The following is a 23717-nucleotide window of genomic DNA, read 5'->3' as shown; positions in this document are numbered from 1 at the left end:
GACAATAGCAATACAATAAGTATCACAAAAGAGACAAACACAAAGTAATGCCTATCCCCCACTTCTATTATTAAAATAATGGCTTGTCCCTCTCCCCGCGACTGAGCACTTAGCTTTTTTGAGCTAGAAATAATTCCTCATCTGTCATTTTTTTCTGAAGATTACATCATCGGAGAAAGACTTCATTTCATTCCTCACCACTGCACTACTAAATTGACTGACACACGATCTCTGCATTTCAGGGTATTCAGCACCAGACTTCAGCTGCTGGTATAAATCGTATTTCTTCACTCTTATTGCGCTTTATTCATTTTATACATGACCAGAGATTAGAGTTCAAGTGAAATAGATTTTGCTATCCTTCTTATATTCCAGACATTACTAGTCTCGAAATCTTTAATTTTACTCACTTCAACTACTGAATTATTCAGTGCAAGGGTAAAAAAACAACATTTGATACTCTAAAATCCTGAGCAAAATAAACAGAGGACACTGACTGCAGCAGGTACCTTGGCCTAACGGGTGCGTGATGCACACCTGCAGGTAGTGCCTGGCAGCACCGACATCTCGGGGCATGCATGAACCCCCCCAGGAGCAGCCCTGGCTGCCGCCAGGCTCGGCTGCTTCACACCCTCATGCAGCAGCTGGCATTTGACAAGGTGTGGCCAAGAACTGATGCTTTCCAGGCAACCTAACACCTGCAGTTCCCCAAATCGCCAACTTCTCTTTCCAGCCTTCGAGAGAATATTCGTGGAAGGAGCAAAAAGCACTCAGAGAAACAGTGGCAAGCCAGAGCTCCAGGAAGGACCAGGCTGCAACCTGAACTTCCCAGAAACACCTCGAGGAGCCAGCACTGCTCCTGACAGCAGGACCTGGTGCCTGGCCGCAGGTACAATCTTGCTTCATCAAACAGTTGCTAAATGAACACAAGGCAAAGCTATTTCACATATTTTCTTAAATTATTAACGTATTCTAGATTAGAAAATAAACTTAGGTCAATTGACTTCAAGTCGATTCCATTTCTATTTTATGGAGGAATAAGCAAGAGTGAGTATTGAGTGAAAGGTATCGATTATAAAAATGAACAGTAAGCTAATGTGTGTATAAGTAAATACATAAATGGGCAAACGGACCAGGAAACTAAAAATAGTATGTCCCTCATAAATATCCCTGCGGAATAAGGCAGTCCTAAAGAACGCTGCCACCTGGACAAGCTGCCTCATTCTCCAGAATTACACCCTGCAGTTATCCAGGATACGTGGTGCTAATTCATACTTCAAGAAAGGGAAAAGAACCCATGCTCTCCTTTAAAAACAATTTTAGATTCTTTAGACTCTTCCCTGACAGTGTGTTAGGGAAACGGCTACCGTCCCCAGTCTGAGAATTGGAATGTTCTTAGCACAGGTCTCTATCAGACTGAGAGGTGCTGGCATTTGTTACTCGCCAGGAAAACCCGAGATGTCGGGCTGCGTGCCTGCCCACGCTGCAGGGGTCTTTCTTCGTGGAGAAAAATAAATAAAGTGTGGAGCAAACGCAAAGGAAGCATCAGAGCACGGCAAGAGGAAGCAACCGGTGTGGCCACGGCAGAGCCCGCCCGACACGGCGGAGGAGTGCCAGGGGCCAGAACTGGGGTTTGAACACGTGGAGAAAACACAGCAAGGAAACCGCACCGCAACCTGGCACCTGGGTATGGGGCGATGTACTAAGCGCACTCTAACAAACACACACAGCTTCCCAAAGCCTCAGCTGCCCGAGGCCATGCGATGGAGCTGCAGCTTCCAGTCTGCTTGAAGTAGGGCTGGGTGCACAGGGGAATGCAAACTGACAGAAAAGAGAAATGACCTCAAACAACCATTGAAACATACCAACACCGCAGATATTTCTCAAATTCCAAACATTTGAGCTGCAGAACGAAAGAGATATGTACTTGCTGATCGTTACATCTTAAATGTAACCTTCCTCCGGTGAGGCAAAAACGTTTGCCCACGTGGCACTGGCTTGGGCTGAGGTGACACAGATAGCACACCGCACACGAAGCCAAACCAGCCGGTTTTAGCATTGTGGTGGTGGTACAGCCCCGGGAGCAGCATTCACGCTGCAGCTACGTGTGGGCAGAAGGCAGAGGCAAGGTGCCACGGGTCTCCTGCCCACAGCAACCAGAGCACAGCCTGCCCCGTTCTCCCCTGCAGTGGCCAGGCTGGCAAACTTTTTTTCTTTAAAACATTTCCCTGCACTGTTTCTTTCTCTATGCAAAAAGCACGAATAAATGTGAAAAAGTAACAAACTGACCTTCATTTAGAGACAGATCTTCTCAACTGGGAGCGAGCTGTCTAGCAGCACAGAAGTACACGTTTATTCGGTAAAACTTCTATCGACCTTCCTCTCAGACAGTCTGCACACACACTGACAGTGCCAGAAGCAACGAGGGGTGCTGCACGCCCTGCCCCGGGCACAGCCCTGCCTGCACGCCCTGCTGCTGCCCAGCAGAGGCACTGCACAGAGCTGCAGGGGAGACGCGGTTGGAATGGCCTTGATGGAACTGAAGGACCGGCCTCTAAGGAAAGGGGTGGAAGTGCAGAGATGTGAGGAGCCTCTGTCATGGCCGTCAGCTCCCAGGCTGGCTCTCTGTGCCCCATGTGCTTTTATCTGCGCGGGCAGTTGTGGCACCGTGCGGGCTCCTCTGCCACGCTGCAAGCCGCAGCTGACACGCGCAGCAGCTCGAGTATTGGCACCACGTTGTCATGGCAATGCAACGTCTGCAGGTGCAGCTGAGAGCACGCTGCTGCTCTGCCTTGGCAGAGCTGGGGAACGCCACCAAAATTATTCATAGCTTGGAAATCAGAGAGGTGCAAATGCCCTCGTGGTTTCCCTCTAGTATATACTGTTAACCATTTTGGGCTTTGCAGTTTTCTTTAATTTCATTGGACGGTAAGTGAGCCGAGCCCTACATTACAAAGGCAGACAGCCCTTCCATTTCATTCATTTAGTTCTTCCAACATAAAATTTATAATTCAAAATAAATGCGGGCATTTTTATAGGTTTATAATCACGCATTAGTAAGCTAATATTGCAAAACGAAAGGAAACCACCAAGAGCCAAGCAGCAGCTCCCTCAGGAGAAGGGCCAACCCCGCCAGCCCTGCAGAGGAGCTCTGCCCACCACGTGTTTTCAGGGCTGCACAGAGCTGCCGGGACAACGTGCACACTCAGCACCTGAGCCTGTCCTGCTCTATGGGCCTACATCTTCCCCAGCTGTCAGCTCAGGCTTAACAAGGAAAAAAATAAACGCTATTTCAGCCCATGCTATGCTCCTAATGAAAAGTAGGACTCCACGCAGAAGATTCATTTTACAGAGCAAGCTTCAATTTTTTTTCTGGCCTTTCACCTTCAATTTCGTCTTCCCCACTCCAGCCGTATGAATGTTTTATTTATATCCCGTCACTTCCACCCTGTTGGAAGGCATTTTCTGAAATAAAATTGCTCTTTTTCTGAGACAGTCTAGTTAATAGATTCCCTTCACATCCACTTTTCAGCAGCTGAACCTCCTTGATGCCCCGATGCACCCAAACCATCGCACTGCCATACAGAAGTCCTCCAGCCCTCCCAGAAGAGCAAGGCCTATTCTCCTCCACAGCTGGGAGCAATAGCTTTCCACCGTAGTTAGCTACTGCTGAACATACAGCTTGGAGATACTCTAGGAAGCTACGTGCAATCCTACCACACCATGCGGCCACTGGATACTTCACCACCACTTCAACTTCTTCACCAGGCCTGGTAACATTCTCTGGATAAACTGATTTCTCATAATTCTACTGACTTCTTGCTTTGTCAACTCCTTTACCAGGTTATCTATCTCTGGGAGCACCTTCCCAATGCAAACTCTTCTTCCAACCCCACAGTTCTCTCAGAGCAGGGGGGACGAGGAAGGTCTCTGCTAACGGCTTCCACGTGGGATGTGAAAGCAAACAAGGATTCTTCCACATGAGAACAAACGGTGAGCAAAACCTCAAAGCCATCCCAGGACAAACACCCTGCTCCTCTAACACATCAGAGAACTGAACTGTGCTAGCAGCACTGCACTTTCTGTGCTAAATGTGGTCATCTTGGGTCTTCTCCATCGCTGTGGCCCTACTGTAAGTTCAAAAAAAGTCAACGGGAATCATTCAATGTCAGTGAAGTTCAACTATACTGAAAACATATTCCATATATTTGCATATAAAATAAGATCTAATTCTGCTTAGAGACCTTCAGGGGAATTCAAAGTGCAAACTGGTGTCAGCAGAGTGCTGGGGCAGAAAAGGGCTAATCTTACTCATCTGATGTTTCTTTAAAGACCTTCAGAGAGTAGAACACTGACTATTAAAGCACACTGATACATATATATATATAAAAGCAAGCCAGCTTCTCGTCGTCTTTTTAGATTATAATGTAATTATTATTTAAAACAGAGTATTTACATATTGCTTTTGCTACTTAGAACCAAACTTGCTGTTGCTGGGAGTGTCCTTTCTATTTAACATTATCACAGTGCTGCACATGGAGTGTGTGTGACTGTGCAGCTGGGCTCTGGTTTGGGATCTAACGCTTGTATTCAAGCACAAAAAGCCTCCTGCAATTCCAGTCAGCCAGTTACTTTTACTGGGTTCAGATTTATTTATTACCATCAGAATTATTTTGCTTTCTGAAGTTCAAATGTAAACAGAGTGTTTTAGAGCTGCGTAACGAATGGTTGGAGTCAGAAGAGGGCAAGCTATGGCAGCAAAGCCTTCATCCCAGACCAGCCGTCCTTAGGAGTTTAAGCCCTTGCAAATAAAGACAGACAACTCCTCATTAAACAGTTACAGTTCTTCCTTTCCTGTTAGTTACTCGAGGATGCATCTCTATTTTGGTGTGGTCTGCATTCTAAAAAGCACCCAAGGGCAAAAAGAAGCGGAGCAGAGTGAATGTACAGCAGGAGGGGCGGCTCTACAATGCAAACTTCAGCATTTTCCAAAAGCAAGACCGTGCTTTCTGTGCCTATAACATGTCTTCCTGACAGGACAGTAAGGCCTGTCAGCTGTCCCTACCCCAACCCCCTGCTCCCAGCACAGCAGAGTGGCTGTCCTGCTCCCCAGCGTTCAGGTTTTGCCCCCCAGCTCAGGGCTCACAGCATCCCTGCTGCAGGCGCACGGGCTGCAAACCACTCATCAAGAACACAGGAATGCTTTGCAAGTTTGTAAAGACCAGTTGTTCACATTTTACAGATGTGCACTGGTAGGCGTTAATTTTATCTATTATTTCGTCAGAGCTGTCCAAGTTTGCATCCAATTAACTTGAACCATCCAAGTCCTGTTGCTACTAATGTATCTCAATTAGAACAAACCGTCGGCATGGCAACTGCTAAATCCATCATAACTCATGGATGGGGCAAGCTTGTTTGTGGTTTATGCAATCCTTGAGTTTCCACAGCTCACAGATGGGCATTTATTGTTAGGTTAAACCAGGAATGGGTAATCCTGGAATAGAAGATGATTTCGGTGCTCGTTTATTTGAGACTTAATTACAAGCAGCCAATCATTTTAGGAGCTGACGAGTTTCAGTCATTCCACAATCCCCCGCGCTGGTGGGCGGCTAGGAGACATCCATGCCCGTGAACTCAAATCACAGCACCAAGAAAGCTTCCTCTCCTAATTAGCAAATACGGCATTTATTTCATTACAGCAATAAACTGAATCTCTGTCTCATTTATTGCTGCAATGACAGCTTACAGCAATAGCCAAACCATTTTCCAATAGAGTCTAACAAGGTGACACCCCATGCTGTGCTACTTACTGCACAACAGCTCACAATTCCTCATTACCAGCTCCGAATTAACTCACAAATGGACTCCAATGCATCACACCTCTGAGACAGCATTACGAATCGCTAGGAGTTATTTAGAGCTCCATACCAGCAGTTGCATTTGGGGTGCTTACACAGAAAGCAACCTGGAATATTAAAGGGTAACAAAAACTTGAGTTTGAAGCCAAATCAGCTCACGTTTAACTAAGCCATTGTGTGACAAAAGTTAACGACCCAGAGAGCCTGTTCTGCATCTATACTTTATTAAACATTTAATTTTAAAATTAGTTTGTATGATTGTATAGATTTATACAGATAATCTTTAAGGTCCCTTCCAACTTAAACCATCCTATGACTCTAATTATTGCTGTATTCACAGCACACCTGTCTTTATCCTCAATTGAGATTTATTTACTGTCTTCTACCCCTTATTAGGTATCAAGAAATAAACGCTGAGGGTCTGGCGGTTCCCTTATCGCTCATGAGGAAGCCACAAGGAAGCCTGTTAAGTACAAGGCCGAATTTGTGCAAAACGAAACCCTCAGTCAGTGATGGCAACCCGCTGCCCCAAGGGACACGGAGCATTAGGAGGAGGAATTTCTCCGTGCATGATTGCAATCAAATCAAGCCAGCGCAGCCCCCCAGGGAAGCTTGCCCTAACAGACGCTGCCTCCAGGTCCCACCTCCCGCTCCCCGCGCTCAGCAGGCGCTGCCGCCGTGTCCAGCAGGTGAGTCCTTCCCTCCCAGCCTCACCGACATCTACGTCCTCCCCGGGGCATCTTGCTCAGCCCCGGTCGGAGGCGTCCGGCTGTGGGCACAGCCTTCCTTTCCATCTGGAGTCATTAACAGATCTCATCCTCCAGTCAATAAAATGAGCTACAACTACATTGATTCTGAAGTGCTGGAGAATCAAAACACTTGATCTTCCCACTTGAACTTCCCTAGTGCTCCAATTAAGGCACCAGAACAAACCTTACCCGCTCCCTGACACCAGCTCCAACAATGCCCTCTCCAGCTGTAATCACGCTTTGAGCACTGACCACCTTGCCTGCACTAATTGATTTTCCTGATACCATCTCCTAATGCAGTCTAGTTTTAAGCTTTTAAATGCATTTTACTCCTCAGTTTATTGAGGAAGTACTGTTGCTAGTTATGTTCTTAGCAGAAGCTGTTCCTCCACTAAAAAGAGTGCTCTCAGCTTCAAATTTTATTCAGCTGTCTCTATTAAGTATTCCAGGTTGCTCTGATGTTGAAAATGCAAATCACAGAGTAAGAGGAAGATGATAGCATATTGTTCATCTCGTATTTTGTCCTCCTACTCCCTTTACATTCTTTTAAATAAATGTCTCCGTCTCTAAGTGTAATGCAATGAAGATCGTGCAAACATGTGAGATATTAAATGTACAACACATACATTATTTTTTAGTTGCTATAAACACAGAATGAACATTACTTAATCAGTGGGACTGTATGACTCAGGGGCACAGGCAGGGTGAAACCTGGGGTTTCCCCGCTCCAGCAGAAGGTGGTTAATGGCTGAGTGGATGGCATTTAATGGGCAATTAGCAGTACAAGACAGACAGTTAGGACTGAGCGAAAAACATCTTTGTAAATATGAGTTTCACCTCATTTCCCCACCCTGGGTTTTGTCACCACAGACATGTCAGCCATTTAAAGGCCAAATGCCAACACAGAATGAATAATCTGGTGGTAAAGTGCCCGACATCATTAACTGCGGAGTGCTAAAGCTGAGAAACCCTTCACACAACCTTGGCAATTAAAAAGGTCAACAAGCTGCCCCTGCCACAGCAGCTGACCCTATCAGCACAGGTTTGGTTGGGGAATTTCTGCCAGAAAAGGGACCTTGTCTCATGAATACTGTTTTATACCATTAGAGCTCACAGGGTAAGCTCCAGGTGCTGACTACCCTTTGCCTACCTCCACTATTCAGTTTGGGAAGGAAAATATTCAGATCATCAGTCACTGTCACAATTCAAAGATGGCACATTAACAATAGGAAAGTTTAGGATGGAAATGACGCCAAGACAACTCAATGCAGAAGGGAACACTGCAGCCAAACCACAGACCCTCTTCCATTAAGCACAGCACCTGCCCAGCGAGACCCCTTCCCGACAGGGAAAAAAACAGCAGAGAAACAGTTTCCTTCTTTCTTCCAATTAGTCTCCAAGCCCGCACATCAGAAGCAGCTGTGCAAGCTTCATGCTTGCAGGCACCCCTCCTTTGGCAGTAGCAGACTAAGCCCCTTCTCTAAGAGATGCTTTGCATTTGTCATAGGGTATCAACCCTCCAGCGATGGTTCCCAGCCACTCTCTGCTACACCAACAGCACAACACACTTCAGGAGCTACCTATGAAGCCAGGGGACTGGTGCCAGTGCAGTGCCAGCTTGGGTCCAGCTCAGTGCCCCCGGCACCACAGCAGGAGGCTGGGGGACAGGGACAAGGGGCAGCAGGAGCCGAGTAGCATGGCTGCATGTCGGGAGGGAGCCTCGCTGTCCATGTCTGTGAGGGATGTGAACACACATATAAAAAAGCCAAAGTTTCAACACGCAGAAGTAGAAATGTGCTCCAAATCACTTTGAAGGAGTACACATGGGATGCAATTTCCGCCTGAGTCTACCAGGTCTCCTTGTTGTTTCTTTTTAACCTTCTAAGTTTATGCCTCAAAGACAAAATGCAAGGCAATTGCTTTGACCGAGTACCATAATTTCTACTTTTATTATTATTACATGCCTGCTTAAGCCATTTAAAACAACAAATAAATCCTTCAGGTCAATACTTGTGCAAGCATTTCTTATGTATAGAGAAACTTATTTTTTAGCTCTGCATTAAAGTGGCCATGCTAGACTGAAAATGCCCTTTCAAGAAGAGCTGTTTGCTTTCACTCTGCAAACCCAGCTATATTTAGTGGCTGGTGTGCACAGAGGACCTGTGACATTTCTGTTAGAGGACTCTATTTAAAACAAACTGTAACAATCCTCTCGATCAGCAGAGGCTTTGCCTGGCAATGCAGGGCACCTCCTTCCCAGTCCCCACGACTTGGGACTGAGCTAAACTCAGTCGAGCTGTTGGGCCTTCTGCTCCCACTCTGCTTCTGCTGATTCCAAAATGAACAGAAGAAAAACATCTCTGAACGTGTCACCCACGTGAGGGCAGGAAGAGAGCCTGCTCCCGTGCCCCGCTGACAAGGGTCCTTGATTGAGCACCCTTGCACATGCTGCTTTCATAACCCATTCACACACAGCGACAAAAGTACTTAAGGACCCATTCTTTCTGCTCAAATGGTTTGACTCCTGCATACAAGTTCAGCAAGTAAATTGAGAAACATCTGCATAGCTTATGTTGTATTGAATAAGCCCGTCATGGTTTTCTTTTTGTTCCTGGATGAGCTTGGAATCAGCAGCCATTATTTCTTACTCAAAATAACATTATTATGTTTCTACAATACCCGTGGGGTTCAGAAACTGGCTATGATCTGCTTTCACAAAGTGATATTTCCGTTCCTAGCGTTCGGCTCGCAGTATCAGCCATGATCTATGGGATTTTTCTGAAGGGATGATTAACTCTTATTCAGACAAAGGGGCATTAATGGGAACCAAGGGTTTCTCCAGCAAAAATCAAACTGCACTACCACAGCACAGACCTAGGGAGTGCACTCTCCTCTGGCCAAAAATCCTGGAGATCAGCATGGGAGCGACCTTTCTATAGAGCCCAAAATCATCCCCTGATACCCAGAAACAGGACTCCCCAAACATGTGCACAAGAAGAGAATCAGGGTTGTGGGAATATACCAATATCAGGGAAACCACAGCACCTTCGCCACCCCTCTGGGCAACCTGTGCCCATGCCTGACCGCTCTTTCTGAGAAGAAACGTTTCCCTATTCCCAGCATGACCCTGCCGTGGCACAACCCAAAGCAGGGCTGTGCAGGACACCCATGACAGGCTGCAAGCACCCTGCATGATGCCAAAGAGCAGTTGCATGGCCGAGGCAACGGCTCTGCGGGAAGGATTATGCTGTCAGTGCAAGTGAGTTTGACATTGCAGAGATATCAAAGCACAAGCAAAGAGAAAAGTTTCGTCAACAAAGTAATTGCTCTGCTGGACTCAATGGAGCTGCAATTATTCCTCGCTGAGGTGTTGTCAGTTTGTACTGCAGATAGAAACTGTTGCATAACACAGATACGGGCATGTGCAGAGATTGCTTTTCATATGTAAAACTCTCCTGGCAGCTCCACATCCTCTATTAAAAAAAGAAAAAAAAAGGAACCAAAAAAGTACATGTTGACACTATGCATTAAACACCCACATGCTTTTCCCTTTCAAAATTACGCTGCTTTTTAGCCAGTTAAATTTGCACTAGAAATCACAGAATGAGAAGATACCCTTCTTCTACACTTTCCCCAGCACTTGTTGGAAACAAGCCCAGCGCCTGCCCGCGCTCACAGGACGTGCAGCACCCAGCGCCCACCACACGGAGCTGCCCAGCTCACAGCCCGAGCAGTGCCCAGCTGGGTGGGGACACGGGGGGGACCACAGCCACGAGGTGATCGGGAGAGCCCAGGTTTGTCACTCCTTATGGCTAAGGGAGCAAAATAGGACACAGACTGGGGAGGAGGAGGACCCGTGTTTGGCTCCTCACTTCACGAAGAGAAGAACCTGGGGAGCACTTCAGCTGCTCTAGGTTACATTAGCAGTGTGGAAGAGAGGTTCTCCCAGGTGCCAATGAAATTCTTCATTTGGGGTTTTGCCCCAGGACCTCCCCTTCCTCCGTGCAGCACTGCACCTGCAGCAGCCACCCTGCTGCGAGCTGCTCTCCTGGAGCTCCCTTCAAGGAACTGCACCTCTCCTCAGGGGACGGTGCTTCCACCTCCACTGGGAATTGGTCTCCTCCAGCAGTCCTAAGGCAGTGCCAAGCAGCAGCCCTGCAGCACTGTGCTCCTGCTCACCGGGGCAGCACGGGACAGCAGCAACTGCCCAGCATGGGGTCAGGGCATTTTCCTCCCCTCTGAACTTGTGCTCCTTTCTGACTTCCATTTATTTTTCCATCCTCCCAATGAGATTTTTTCTCTGTTCTCATCACAGAAGGGAATGGAAATGGCTAGAATTATCACAGTGAAGAGATCCCTCACTTTCTACATCAGACATCAAAGCAGCATGCTCGCAGGCTTCAAAGAGTCCCTTGGTGACTGCAGAACCACCGCAGGGCTGCAAACTTCAAGTAATTCCTGCTTAAATGAATACATCTCTGCTACGAGACAGCCACACGCAAATTTAAAAGTAGTATTATTACTCCATTATGAAGATACCTGTTCCAATAACTGACAATTTCACAAAATGAACTGATCGTTAATTATCTTTTAGCATTCACCTATATGTTCCTGTAAGGCTATTACTGCACACGCATGAACACAACGACCGTGCTGCTTCTACCTGACTAACGGTTGGTGGCATCCCTTCATTGCGGATGTACACCCTCCTCCTCAGGTAATTATGTGGAACACGATTGTGGCCTTGGGCTCTGCCTGCTCAGTGTTTTCAATTAGATTTTACTACAAAAGCACATATTAACATTAAAGGAGCATTACAATGCAGCAAATGCGATAAAACAGATCAATGGTAGACATACCTTCTGTTTCTGTTGTTTCAAGAATCATAATTGCCATTAATTTATGGTCTTCTGAGGAAGATCTAATTGCTCTAATCATCCCTTATTTCACCCACGGTGTGCATGTTTTCTGTTACCCAGCGTTACCAGCAGCCTTGCAAGCCCAGGCAGCAGACCTGCACTCAGCCGCTCGCACGCCCTCCATGGCCTTGGCCCAGCCTCCATGGTGCCGAGCAGCAGCAGGCCTGCGCAGGCCTCTGGGCTGGAGAAAGCACTCGAGGGGCACAGAGGATCCTTCTGGGAGAGCCCTGGCTGGCGCATGGCGCAGCAACGTGGGCACATGAATGTTTTTCAACACGTTTACCACCAATATTTCTTCATTCTTCCAGTCACTGAAGAGGCCTCTGAAGAGTACAGGTGTCAGCCCCCAAATCCCGGCCAAATCCTGGTTGGGTGGTTGTTTTCTGACTGGTTGGAATCCTCCAAGCCTTCCAGTGGACACTGCTGCCACTGAGCGGGTAATACAAGCCCAGGGGACACGCAGCACACCCCTGTGATGAACACAGGTGCAGAACGATACCCAACCAACCTGCCCTGAACTGCATGGCTGAGCACTGTGCAAACTGCTGCAAAACGGCCAGTGCAGCGCTTCTGCCTCACAGGTCCTAAATCCGTCTGTTAAATGCTTCAGGTGTCTTCTCTGCGAAGGGAACCGGTATCGCTGTTATCACTGTATGCATTTCTGAAACATTAAAACCTTTACCTGGCTGAATAGAATACAAATTTGTGGCTGATAAAAAAAAATCCAGGATCACCAGATAGCTCCAGAAGTAAGTAAAATTTAAAGCTTTTAAAGGACACTGAAATACACAGAGGTGTTTTCCCACCAGTCACTGTTTCCTAATCCATGTAGCCACAAAGTTCCACGGCAACACGCACCAACACAGCACTGCAGCCTCACATCAGAGAGCAGCAGAACTTCAGGAAACACATTTCAAAGAACATGTAATTTGCCTTCCATGGGGCCAGGCCCCTGCTGGGCTGAGGCCAGCAGCCGGCAGGACAGCCCTGGTCCACGGCACCCCATGGCTCCCTCAGACACAGTCATGAGCCTGCATGAAACCCCACGCTTTCCTCAGACCTGATGCTGGATAAAGTTAAGAACTTCAGTACTCAAAAACACAGATCCTCACAGCTCCTGAGAACATAACACAGCTGTAGGCGAACTCTAATGCAGAACAAAGACAGAAATTAATATTTGCGGTTATGAAGTTTTAAGCAGCCACGGTTACTAGAACCATTCTTCATTTCTGTTTTGAAATGCAGGGGCATTACGAAGAATAAATATTAGCATTATTTAAAGCTATTCATTTCAAAGGGTTATAAATTACATTTCTTTAGAAGAAAGCTACAGCTCACAATCCTCCTTCTTGTGTGCCCCCAATATGGTAGATTCGAAGTTGTGCTCCGAATGAGCCTCAGAGCCCGATTTTCTCAACCATTCAACAGTATAAAACTCCAGCAAATGTTGTATTGAAATCCTCATAACTCCCAAATCCACATATGTATGGTTGCTATAGCAACTGTCATCTCAAGCCTTCCCAGCAGAGAAAATAAATGTGTGTCCTACCTGGTTAATCGGTATTTGTATTATAGAGAATTGAAGGGTAACTTTGTTTCACCAAAAAATAGAACAGGCAGTGAAGTGCTACTGTGCTAATGTGATATTATTTAATCTGAACAAGAATCCACTTTGCATGTGCCTTGAAATTATAGTATTTATATAACATTCAACACAATAAGTAAAAATGTTGCTGCCAAATATACTTGGCTTACCCTGCTTACTGATTTGAATAAAAGGAGCATTAAAAAAGATCCAGAAACCTGAAGGAAGGTGGAAGAGCAGATGGGATCAAGGGCTGCAAATTTCATAGTGGCTGTATTACAGTTAAAACAAATGCAAAAGCCAAAGGTTAACGCAATCTGGATTCAAAAATTGGCCGATAGAAAGCAAAGAATATATGGTCAGCGTTTCCCCATTCCTCCTCATTTCAGGATGAAGAAAGCTCCCAGGCTGGTAGACCACACTGGCTGAAAACCACCACTCACTCGGAGTCATGATTATAACTTTTCTTACTTGAAAAAAGTCCTCAGAATACTTCAAGAAAAAGTCCCACTTGTGGCATCTATCTCGGAGCATGCTGACAGCTATTACAGGCTAGCAGTCATATCCAGAATTTATTATTTTAATCTCAGCAATTACTAAATAAAAGTAATCACAGCTACTAAGCAATAAAGTCTCAGCAGAACATAAAAATATAACGATGACATATCCCTCATATTAGTTCAATGACAAAATTTGAGAAAATAAGGTCTTAGGGGAATTTGCAACATACAGAATTACATCTGCATGTAGTTACCGAGTACGGAAACGGACTTCAGACCTGTGGACGCAACGAGTTCTTTTAATCTCACGGTTATAGTCCTGGCCAGATTCCAAATGGCATTTCTTCTTCAAACTGTAACGAGCACACGCACAGGAAGCACAGACCCGTGCACATTAATAACTCCAATGTGGCACTGCGGTTCAGACACGCCGCGTCCCCGAGTGGGTCCTGGCACGTCTGCTGCACAAAGCAGACTGATGCTCAGGTTGGCCATTAAAGGGATCTAGTTTTTCAGTACTACATGCTAGGGATTCAGAAATGTAATTTAAGCAACAGTACACATCCACGGCGATACTGAGCTACCACAGGAGAAAACAGCTTGTGATCTCAGACTTTCATAACCAGGGTTGAACACCGTGAGAAGAAAGGGAGAACGAGGTGGTGAGAAAAGAGCCCCAACCCCACGCCCGGCTATTTCCGACAAAACCTCCAGCAATTCCTCCTGCCCTGCTAAATCCTCCCAGCACCAATGGCATTACATGGAAAAAGTAAAACAGCATAAACAAGTGCTGAGAAGTATTGTTTTCTTAACAATAAACTGACTTTTATGTTCGGAGACAGCAAGACGGTATTTTAAGAACTCTTCCCATCACATTGATTTAACTACAGATGGTTTTTCCCTTCACTGTATTTTTCTTTGTTTTTGCCATGAAAGCATTGCCTCTGGTAATCCTTGCTGTGCAAGTCTTAAAAATATTTACTTTAAGAGAGAGTCATAATAATAAAAAAGCAGCTACCACCGCCACCTGCGAATGGATGCTTCCAGATGCATTAGAGCGCATCGCACGCTGTCATACTGCTGTTTTACAACATTGTCTGTAAAAACCTGGAAATCGTCCAACAGATAAAGGGAAACGAAGAATCCGTGAGACCCAGCCATCTCAGATGTGCATCCCGCAGCACAGCCCGACCTGCGGGGATGGGGTGCAGCCACGTGGCCCCACACAGTGACCCCACCACCACGGGCACCGCAGCGCCCGCCCTGGGGCCCAGAAAGGCAGGAAGAAGCAATGGAGGGAGCAGACACTGCTGACCTACCTGCAGCCTCGGAGCCAGGGGAGGGCTGCGGGCAGGGGGAAGCGTGAGCCCGAGGGCTCCCACCCACCATCCTCACTCTTCCACGCTCCAAGATTTTGGCTCAGTTCTGGCATTGATCCAGCCACGCTCTGCCTGACCTCACCGAGCAGCCCCGGCTCTTTTCAAGTGCCGCTCTGTATTGACTCTGCCACACAGCTAGGGCTCCTGTAATTGGCTTAACAGCTTTTTGAGGCCACTTTGCTTCTGACAAGATACCCACACATCCACTGAGGATTGAACACAGTTTTGTTGTCAAAAACAATTGGTCAGGAGTGCAGCAGCAGTGTTTGGTAGCACAGGCCCTCTCTAGAGGTGCAAGGCAGCACAGCGAGATGCACAAGGCACAAGGATGGGTGAGCACCACCCCCGGGCCCAAAGCCCCCAAGCCCCCACTGAGGGCTGCTCAACAGAGTGCAATGCGAGGGACCCACCAGCTCCATGCTCACCCTTTTGTACACGAGGGAGGATCTTTCTGAGCAAAGACATGACATGATCCCTACATCCTCCAGCGAAGGCCACAGCAGCATTTCGGAACACATACCAACAGCGACAGGAAAGCGCACAAAAAGAAGAACCCACCCCAAAACGCGGCCCCCAAAACCCAGAGAGCAGAGCAGCAGGCAGGAACATGGGGCACAACCACCATGGAAGGATTGGCAGCACCTCACAGGGACCATGGGCTGCACCCAGCAGCAGGCTGCGGCACCAGGGAAGCCTACACATCACAACTGACCAGGGTGGTTCTGAAGGCTAAGAGCAGACTAAGTCTGAGCAAATGCAGGCTGTGAATTTGCTTTTCCCACATACTGCCTCCCATGCACCCCAGAGGTTTTATATCCAAGCCTGCAACACTGGCCCTTCCTCAGCCCTCGTCACTCCCTCCTCTCTACAGATGGAATTATTTGCCTTTCATGAATTACTTGCAGCATACTTTAGTCTTTTTTTTAAACCTACACTGAACAAGAGAGGTATACTTAATATGCTTCCTACCAAACAACATTATGGTTGTATTTATTGATAAAATAAAATAAATCCATACTATGAAAATCATGGCATTATATATAACACCATTTCTCAGCTTAGAAGATTGGGCTGCATGACATTTTCAGCATGTACAATTTCCATTTCAGCAAAGACTTGCGTGGCTACGATTATGCCCAATATTTTTCAGAGAAAATATCTGACAGGAAATCACTAGCAATCACAAAAAAAAAGTACAATAGCCCCTGCCCTGCCAAAAAAAAAAAAAGAAAAAAAAAAAGAAAAAGAAAAAAAGAGAAAGAAAGAGACAAACAGAAAGCCAAGAAGCAAAGCTACTGTAGATTGCTCTGTGTAGGCATGAAGGCCTCTCTGGATGGGGAGGAGACCTGGCACATCTCATGGCTCGGATGCACTACAGCCACCATCTGCCCGTGCCCACACGCTGGGGCCCATCTCTGGGGACAACACCTTGGTACATCCATGCTTGTTGTGAGCTGCACGTTGCACAGGTACGGTCACGCTGAGAGTCTGTTGGGCAGAACTGCAGTCAGCCCCAGTGTGTTTGCACGCATCGTGCTGTGGAGATGGACCACTGCCCTCCCAGACACCTCACTGTGGCACCAGGTCTGCAGGGCTGCACTGACACGGGCTGCAAGGCTGTTTGCTCTGTTGGTATCATCTCCTGCACTTGGCGTGAAATCAAGTTAATCTCTTTTGCTGTCCTATGTGAATTCATGCCAGAATCTTTCGCTTTCAAAGCAGTACAGGTTAATTCAGCTCTATAGGTTAATTCATGGAAAACTAAAGCTTTTGCTGCTAAATGATTCTCAACTCTGGCAGTAGCCTTTGAAATTCTTCCAGTCTTTCTATCATATGCTTAAATCTTTGCAGACAGCTGAAAGCCCTCATCTCAGTCACCTGCAGGCCTGACATACTCCCAGGCAAGCAGCACAAGAGCTGCTCTGTGCTTGCTGCATCAGACCAAAGCTACACACAGACCCAGCTGGGCTGAAAGCTGCCCGTGCTGTTCCTTATCTCACCCTCGACAGGGAGAGCAGAGGGGAATACCTGAGATGTGGCAGCACTCCTTTCTGCAGAAACCACCTCCCTTCGAGATGCAGCTGGAGCTCAGGACAGACTCCTTACCCTGTGGTGTACATAAGCCCTGAGGCTGCTATTAATGGAGCTGCGCATGCATCAGACAACTACGCACTGAATTCAGCACTGACCTCTAATAGCACAGGCATCTCTCAATCAGTTTTTGATATTATTCTCTTCTATCTTGTATTTGAAATGACTTAGTTAAGAGATCTCTTTTTGTGAACGATATGACAGCTAATTCCCACTTATTCTACTGAAAAGGGACAACTGAAATGGATGCAACAGTAAAACAAATGGCTAATATGATTGCCTTGCTCATTTGCCAGTTTATCAAATGAACCTCCCACCAGCTAACCAGGGAAGGAAAATAATGCTGCATATTGCACGTCTCTGTAACAAACTAACTGGATAGCTCATTTGAAAATCTTTGTAGAGCTGGACATCAGTACATAATTTATAGCTGTAATGAAACCTGATCTAGCAGGTGCCCGTGAGCTCATTTTCACCTACCTTTTCAGCTGACTGGGCAGTGCCAAAAAATATTGGAATGAAGGCAAGCCATACTATACAGGTAGTGTACATAGTGAATCCAATGGGTTTAGCTTCATTAAAATTCTCTGGGACACCCCGAGTCTTGATGGCGTACACAGTACACGTAACCATTAGGAGAATGCTATAACCCAAGGAACAAATGATTTGTAGATCCGTTATGTCACATTTGAGAACTCCTCTGGCTTGATCAGGGTTCATAGTTTTCTGCTCATCATAATCTATGATGATGTTGGGTGGGTCAACTGCAAACCAAATAAAGACACCTAGAAGCTGCACAGATATCAAACTCGACGTGATCGCCAGCTGCGACGTGGGGCTGATAAGCCTGGGTGCTGTCACTGACTTTTTGCCCTGCTCAAATATGCGGTAGATGCGGTTTGTTTTAGTCAGCAGGGCTGCATAGCTGATGCACATCCCCAGCCCCAGGAAGATGCGCCGGAAGGAGCACACCGCGACGTTTGGCTTGGCGATCATCAGGAAGGTGATGATGTAGCAGAGGAAGATCCCCGTCAGCAGGACGTAGCTGAGCTCCCGCCCCGAGGCCCGGACGATGGGGGTGTCGTTGTAGCGAATGAAGGTCGCCATGACAAAAATGGTGGCGATAATCCCGAGCATGGCCAAGAAGACGGGGATCACAGCCCAGGGCGAGTGCCACTCCAGCTTGACGATGGGGATGGAGCGGCAGCCGGTGCGGTTCTCATTGGGCCGCTCGTTGTAGGAGCACAGCAGGCAGGTGACCTCGTCGGCCTGGTACTGGTAGCCGTCGCACAGCTCGCAGTGCCAGCAGCACGGCATCCCCTTCACCATCTTCTTCCTCTCTCCTGGCTTGCAAGGCAGGCTGCAGACCGAGGACGGGACTTCTCGCACTCCTTTACCCCACTGCATGTCGTCGATCTAGGAGACATTTGAAGCAGAAGGAGGCTGTTACGTGGGTGTTATCGCCAGACTGGGCCGGGGGACCACGGGGGAGCATACTGCAACAAACAAATGGAAAACGTTACACGTGGTCAACTGTGCTTTTCCAGGCTGCGCGCAACAGTGTCTTCATGTGGGACTTTAACCTAAGACTGTATTTACTACAGTCATTTGTCATGTTTATTAGTAATAAATTCTTGTAGAACGACACAGCGCCAGATAAAACAGCAGCGTGGAAACCGTCTTGCTGCAAGAAAATCGGTGAGAGCACTTGATGTGGCTTATGGGAAGGCAGCGGCCGCACTGTGAGACTGCCTTTAGTGCACCCAGAGCCTGCGGCTTCTCACCGAGACCGGAGCAAGTGTTCTCCCTTCCTGGAACTACTGCTAGCAGGGGAAAATTCTGAACGAGGTGGAAATGTATTGGAATTGGTGAGAATGTGGTAAGATCTGTAATGAGAGCTGCGTAAGAAATGTGAGGTACAAAGAAAACAGTCATCAATGAAAAATACCGTAATTAGATAATAATTCATTTCAAAGCCACATCCAGCTTTTGAAATACCAGACATGCTTCTGGGAATGCAAATTATCAACGACTGTATTAAGTAAATGGAAAGTCTCATTTGTTCTGTAGTCTTAAGAATCCTGAACTCCAAGTACGTGCACAAAATACTGCACAAAATTAGAGTCACAAATCATTCCAAAATATTCCAGGCTAAAGCCACCAACCAGTTTCTAAGAACCCAGGAGGTTCAGAACTGGACCCCCCCCGAAAGAACCCAGTCTGGGAGCAGCGGGGAGGTCCTGACAGGCAGCACCGACTCACGGCACCAGATCCAGCTCAGCCGCACAGCAGAACTCCAGAGACTCCTCTACCTGCAGCGTGTGTGTGCACGGCTCTTACAAATGCACTACCTGATCTGCTGGGGCAGATGCACGTAAGTCTAACTAAAACAACATTTCAGCTAATAATTTAGGTTCTTAAATGTTTACAAGCTCCAATATTTCCTACAACTGAGGGATTGTAAGGTGAGCTGCTGGAACCTGCTGTCTGTGACCGTTGATGTGCGCAGGAAGACTGGGGTTAGCATGTCTTAAACTGAAGGATTAAGGTGCACCCTCCTAATTTAATTCAAAATAGACCCTGTATCAACTTGGTTTCATATACTTGAAAAAACACCGAAGCCGCAGACTGCTCAAATATTGTACTACCGAGAGTCCGTGGCAAATGTTACAGAAATAATCCCTCAATAACAGATATTTGAGAGGTCTGCCACTGCTCGAGAAACTTCATTAACCTTTAATATTCGCTACTTATTCTGAAAGAAAAAAAAGACCCAGGAACTCTTCCCTTACGCTGTACTGAGAGGAAGGTTTGCAGCTTACAGAAGCTGAAGAATTACTCCTCCTTATCATTGCTTTATATCTCACCTCTCTGGAAAGAAGCGATCTGAGGCAACTACCCCTTACCTGTGCTGGTGCAGCCATAGAGTGGCACGCCAGCCCGGGCTGGAGCCCCCATTTGCTATTACAGCTACTAAACACAGAATGTACCTGATGCAGGTTTTACAGCCTGCATCGATATGAAATGAGGAAAGCATCTAAACGCGTGCATTTTGACCCAGGCTGCAGTGATGAGAGGGTTCTCACCAATTTTCCACATACCTCACAGAACCACAGAATTATTAATGCATGATCATATCCCCCCCACGCCTTCAGAGCCAGGACAGGGTGAATTTCCATATTCTCAAAAGTATCCCGTGCACCGCTAGATAGCGGGGACAGCCTAAAGGAATCTTATTCTGCACAGATACTGGTGTGAGGAGATAAACAGAAGATCAGGAAAATGATGGAAAGTTCTTTTTCAGGTCTGCTGGGACCACACCACGATAACTCCGTGTCGCTGCGCTCAGAAAGGCTCACGGTGCGCCGCTGCTTCTGGCTAGAAAATTCATAATGAAAACTGCTGTCAGATAAGACACCTGCCACCGCGGCGGGCGCTGGGAGCGGGGGATCTGATCCAAACCAGAGATGCTGTCCCCACCCGCACACACAAAGTATTTCTGAAACATTTTTTGTCTTTGTAACAAATTATTGCTTCATAACCGCGTTCAGAAATGTAAACAAAAGCAACAAACTGTTCCGCTGCGCATTGGGCGGCCCTGGGAGCCAATGGTTGTACCCAGCACTCATTATTCTGCTGTCCTCCTCCCACCCCTCACTGCGGTTTCTTTGAAACAGGCTTTTGAAAACCTGAATCTAGAAAAGATTTCTATTGTGCTGAGGAACTGCTACGTTCAGTCCCTTCTTTTATTTACTTAAATCTAAGCCTGCTATTTAACAACATTTTCCCCAACACTTCTTGCCACCACGAGTCGAAAATGACTTACTTCCAGATTTTGCCAAGTTCAGAGTTTCAGGATCAGGACCATAAAATCCTGATGAAAAAGCAAGGATAATTTTTGTCCGCAATTACTGTAATAGGACTGTCACCGAAAACAAAACAGCGGAGCATTTTATTCAATACAATCTAATAGTAGCAAACCATGGGATTTGCTGCTGTTAGGTTCAGATAAAAGCAGTATTTTTAAGCAGTTCATGTGAAAGCAAGCACTTTTGGTCTTCGCTTCTGCCCTCAGCGTAGTGCCAGTCCTGCCCAGCAGCCTTCCCTCCCAAGATTGGCACCTAATCTCATCTACTCAGAACCTGGATGGCAGTTGGGAAACAGGAGGACAGGCACTTGGCCGTGGCCTTGCTTCAATTTTCTTCCATTTCCCCATCTAGAAACTGGAGGTATTGTCAGTTATGTTTACAAAGACCTACAAATTTTTCTGAGGTTCAAGGAGGAAGAGTGCTAAGTATTTATAGAAAAAGAAGATTTGTAAGTAAACATAATAAACACGCATCCCATAATCAAAAAAGCTACTATCTGAAAACGCTAATCTTCTCACTTAGAAAGCGGTAAGTAAGCAATTTAAGAAGAAAGTACTCTTGCAATAAATACAGACTTTTTTTGTACAGTCTCCTGTTTCAGGACCCCATAGAAATGGTGCATTGGATTAGGGGACTGGCTTTTCCAGAGTCACCCCCTGCACCTGGGCACACTGTGCCCACAGCCACCCAGCAGCCGTGCGCCTTGAGCCTGGCAGCTGGCCACGTCCCTGCTGAGGGACACGGTGACCTCTTCCACTGCCATCCTGCCGACTTTGGGAAGGACCCAATCCCAGACTGCACTAGGAGCTGCAGCCACACATGTACCTAATTTCTTGAAAAAAAATCACACATCCACCCATTATCCACTTCTCGTCATTAAATGGCACATCTCCAAACGCATAATATGCAGGCGGATGTTATCATAGTTCATCCACTGATGAAGTGATCTGATAAATGGAAAAAAAAAACAAACCCATTGCTCATCGTAGGACGTTCAAAGGAACCTCATGGATGGCACCGCTCCACGCTGCCTGCATCCACGCGCTCCTACTGTCAGTTACACACCGTGCTCTGTGCTCCCCCCAGGGCTGCCCCACGCTGCCGTGATGCTGGATACACACCCAGCACCACTCAGCCCCTTCACGCTTCCTGAAGGCTGCACACCACCAATCCCACCTCCTGGCTTCATCTCAATGCCAGTTCCCACAGGTAAGGCCGTACACGGCTCTGGGCAGTGTGTGCTCTGCCCATAGCAGAGCCTGCAGCTCACTGCCCGCTCCATGAACACCTCAGCGCGACAGGATCCGGCCCCAGCATCAATTCTCATCATGCTCACCGCAGAACAAACATTAGCAAGAAATGCTTAGTCTGTCTCATAAGGCCGAGCATAATTGTTCGTTTTAATGAATAAAGTAACTCGATATATGTCTATAATTCAAACATTGCTGCTTCTTTTCTCGGCACCACAAACATTTCTGTAATAAGCTATTTGTTCTGAACCAAATGGTTTCATGCAATGTTTGATTAAAATAAAAGTCAGTGCAAAAATAATTACATTACTGATAATTAACCTTCTCAGGAAAAAGATAGCTACTTTCCCCAATAGGATGTTTATAACAGCGCTGCCATTAATTTCACGGACATATTAGGAAACAATTGCAGAGGATTGCGCTCAGATTTATTGCTATCTCCCAGATTGCTTTCAGGCTCCTGTCACTAAGTCAGAGTTCAAACAGTTTTTGTACATTCAACTTCCCAGATCGCAATATTTGCATGACTTAGCTCTTCGGGCTTAGCTATTAATGTCTTGTAATTAGTTTTTCAATCCAGGGCTTTAACGTGATAACAGTTTTAAGCTAAGAATATGTCAACAACACACAGTCAACAAAGCTTCCTGCAAAATATCAACTAAAATCCCTTCAATAGATAACAGCAGCGATAAGCCGAACTACCAGCAGAAGACACAGCTCTACCGCAATGAGTGACCCGGGCACAGCCAACGCAGCATTTCACCCATTGCTGTAACTTTTCCCTTCAGTTCCACTATGTGGGGGCAGTGGCACCCAGCTGTGCTGGAAGGGCTGTGTCCACCCACCCTGTCCCCATGGCTGGGGCCCCTGCCAGCCCTGGCACTGCCCTGCTCCTGCACCCGCTGCTGGGCTCCAAAATGGGCAGCTTCAGAGGAAGAGCACCAGCACCTCAGTTTTGCCACTGTGTTGAGATACTCACCTTAAATCCATCCAAATATTCACTTCTTAAAACAGGAGTAGCTAAAAGTCCTTGTGTGTGTTCTTCTCTGGTCTTCCTACCACTGCCCGCTTTGTGCCAGGGAGGGCTGCAGGGACAGACACAGCCGCGTCTATCATTCACTCACTGTTTACGTGATGAGTAAATCGGCGTCCAAACCAAAGGCAAGGGAAACTCATCACTGCTCGCAGGCTTGCAGCCAAAACCTGGCAGTTCTGTGCAGTCAGCACAAGGCAGCAGAGCTCCTTCAGCTCACGCACCAGCCCCTGCCTGCTGTACCTGCACCAAGGTCTCAGCTGTTCACTGCCCACCGGGCTGAGATCCCGTCCTGGTTCTTGCCACCTACAGAGAACGGCATCTGCAGTTTGGGTGCAATCAAACTTCAGCGAAAACCGTCACTCTTGGTTCTACGTTGTACTCCCTTTTTGGCGATCTCATACCAATCAGTTCTTAACCTACCTAGAAACCTGATGTACCTTCCCTTTCCTTTTCTCATCTTACTGTTTGTTGAGTTTACTAT

At 46.9% G+C, this 23717-nt stretch overlaps 1 protein-coding gene across 5 annotated transcripts in view; it reads right to left on the bottom strand.

The window, feature by feature from the left end:
• The window catches only part of GRM7 (glutamate metabotropic receptor 7), a 239030-nt gene that overhangs the window by 36732 nt on the left and 178581 nt on the right, over positions 1–23717 (bottom strand). For all 5 annotated transcript variants that reach the window (XM_021410013.1, XM_021410011.1, XM_021410008.1 and 2 more), the window contains one exon: positions 17562–18497. In XM_021410013.1, coding sequence (XP_021265688.1) covers positions 17562–18497 — 936 coding nt within the window. The remainder of the gene's footprint in view (positions 1–17561; positions 18498–23717) is intronic.

This window comes from Numida meleagris, chromosome 11, assembly GCF_002078875.1.
Source record: "Numida meleagris isolate 19003 breed g44 Domestic line chromosome 11, NumMel1.0, whole genome shotgun sequence".
NCBI classification, from domain to species: Eukaryota; Metazoa; Chordata; class Aves; order Galliformes; family Numididae; genus Numida; species Numida meleagris.
Note: the sequence above shows the minus strand (reverse complement) of the source record. Positions and strands in the feature narration are given on the sequence as shown.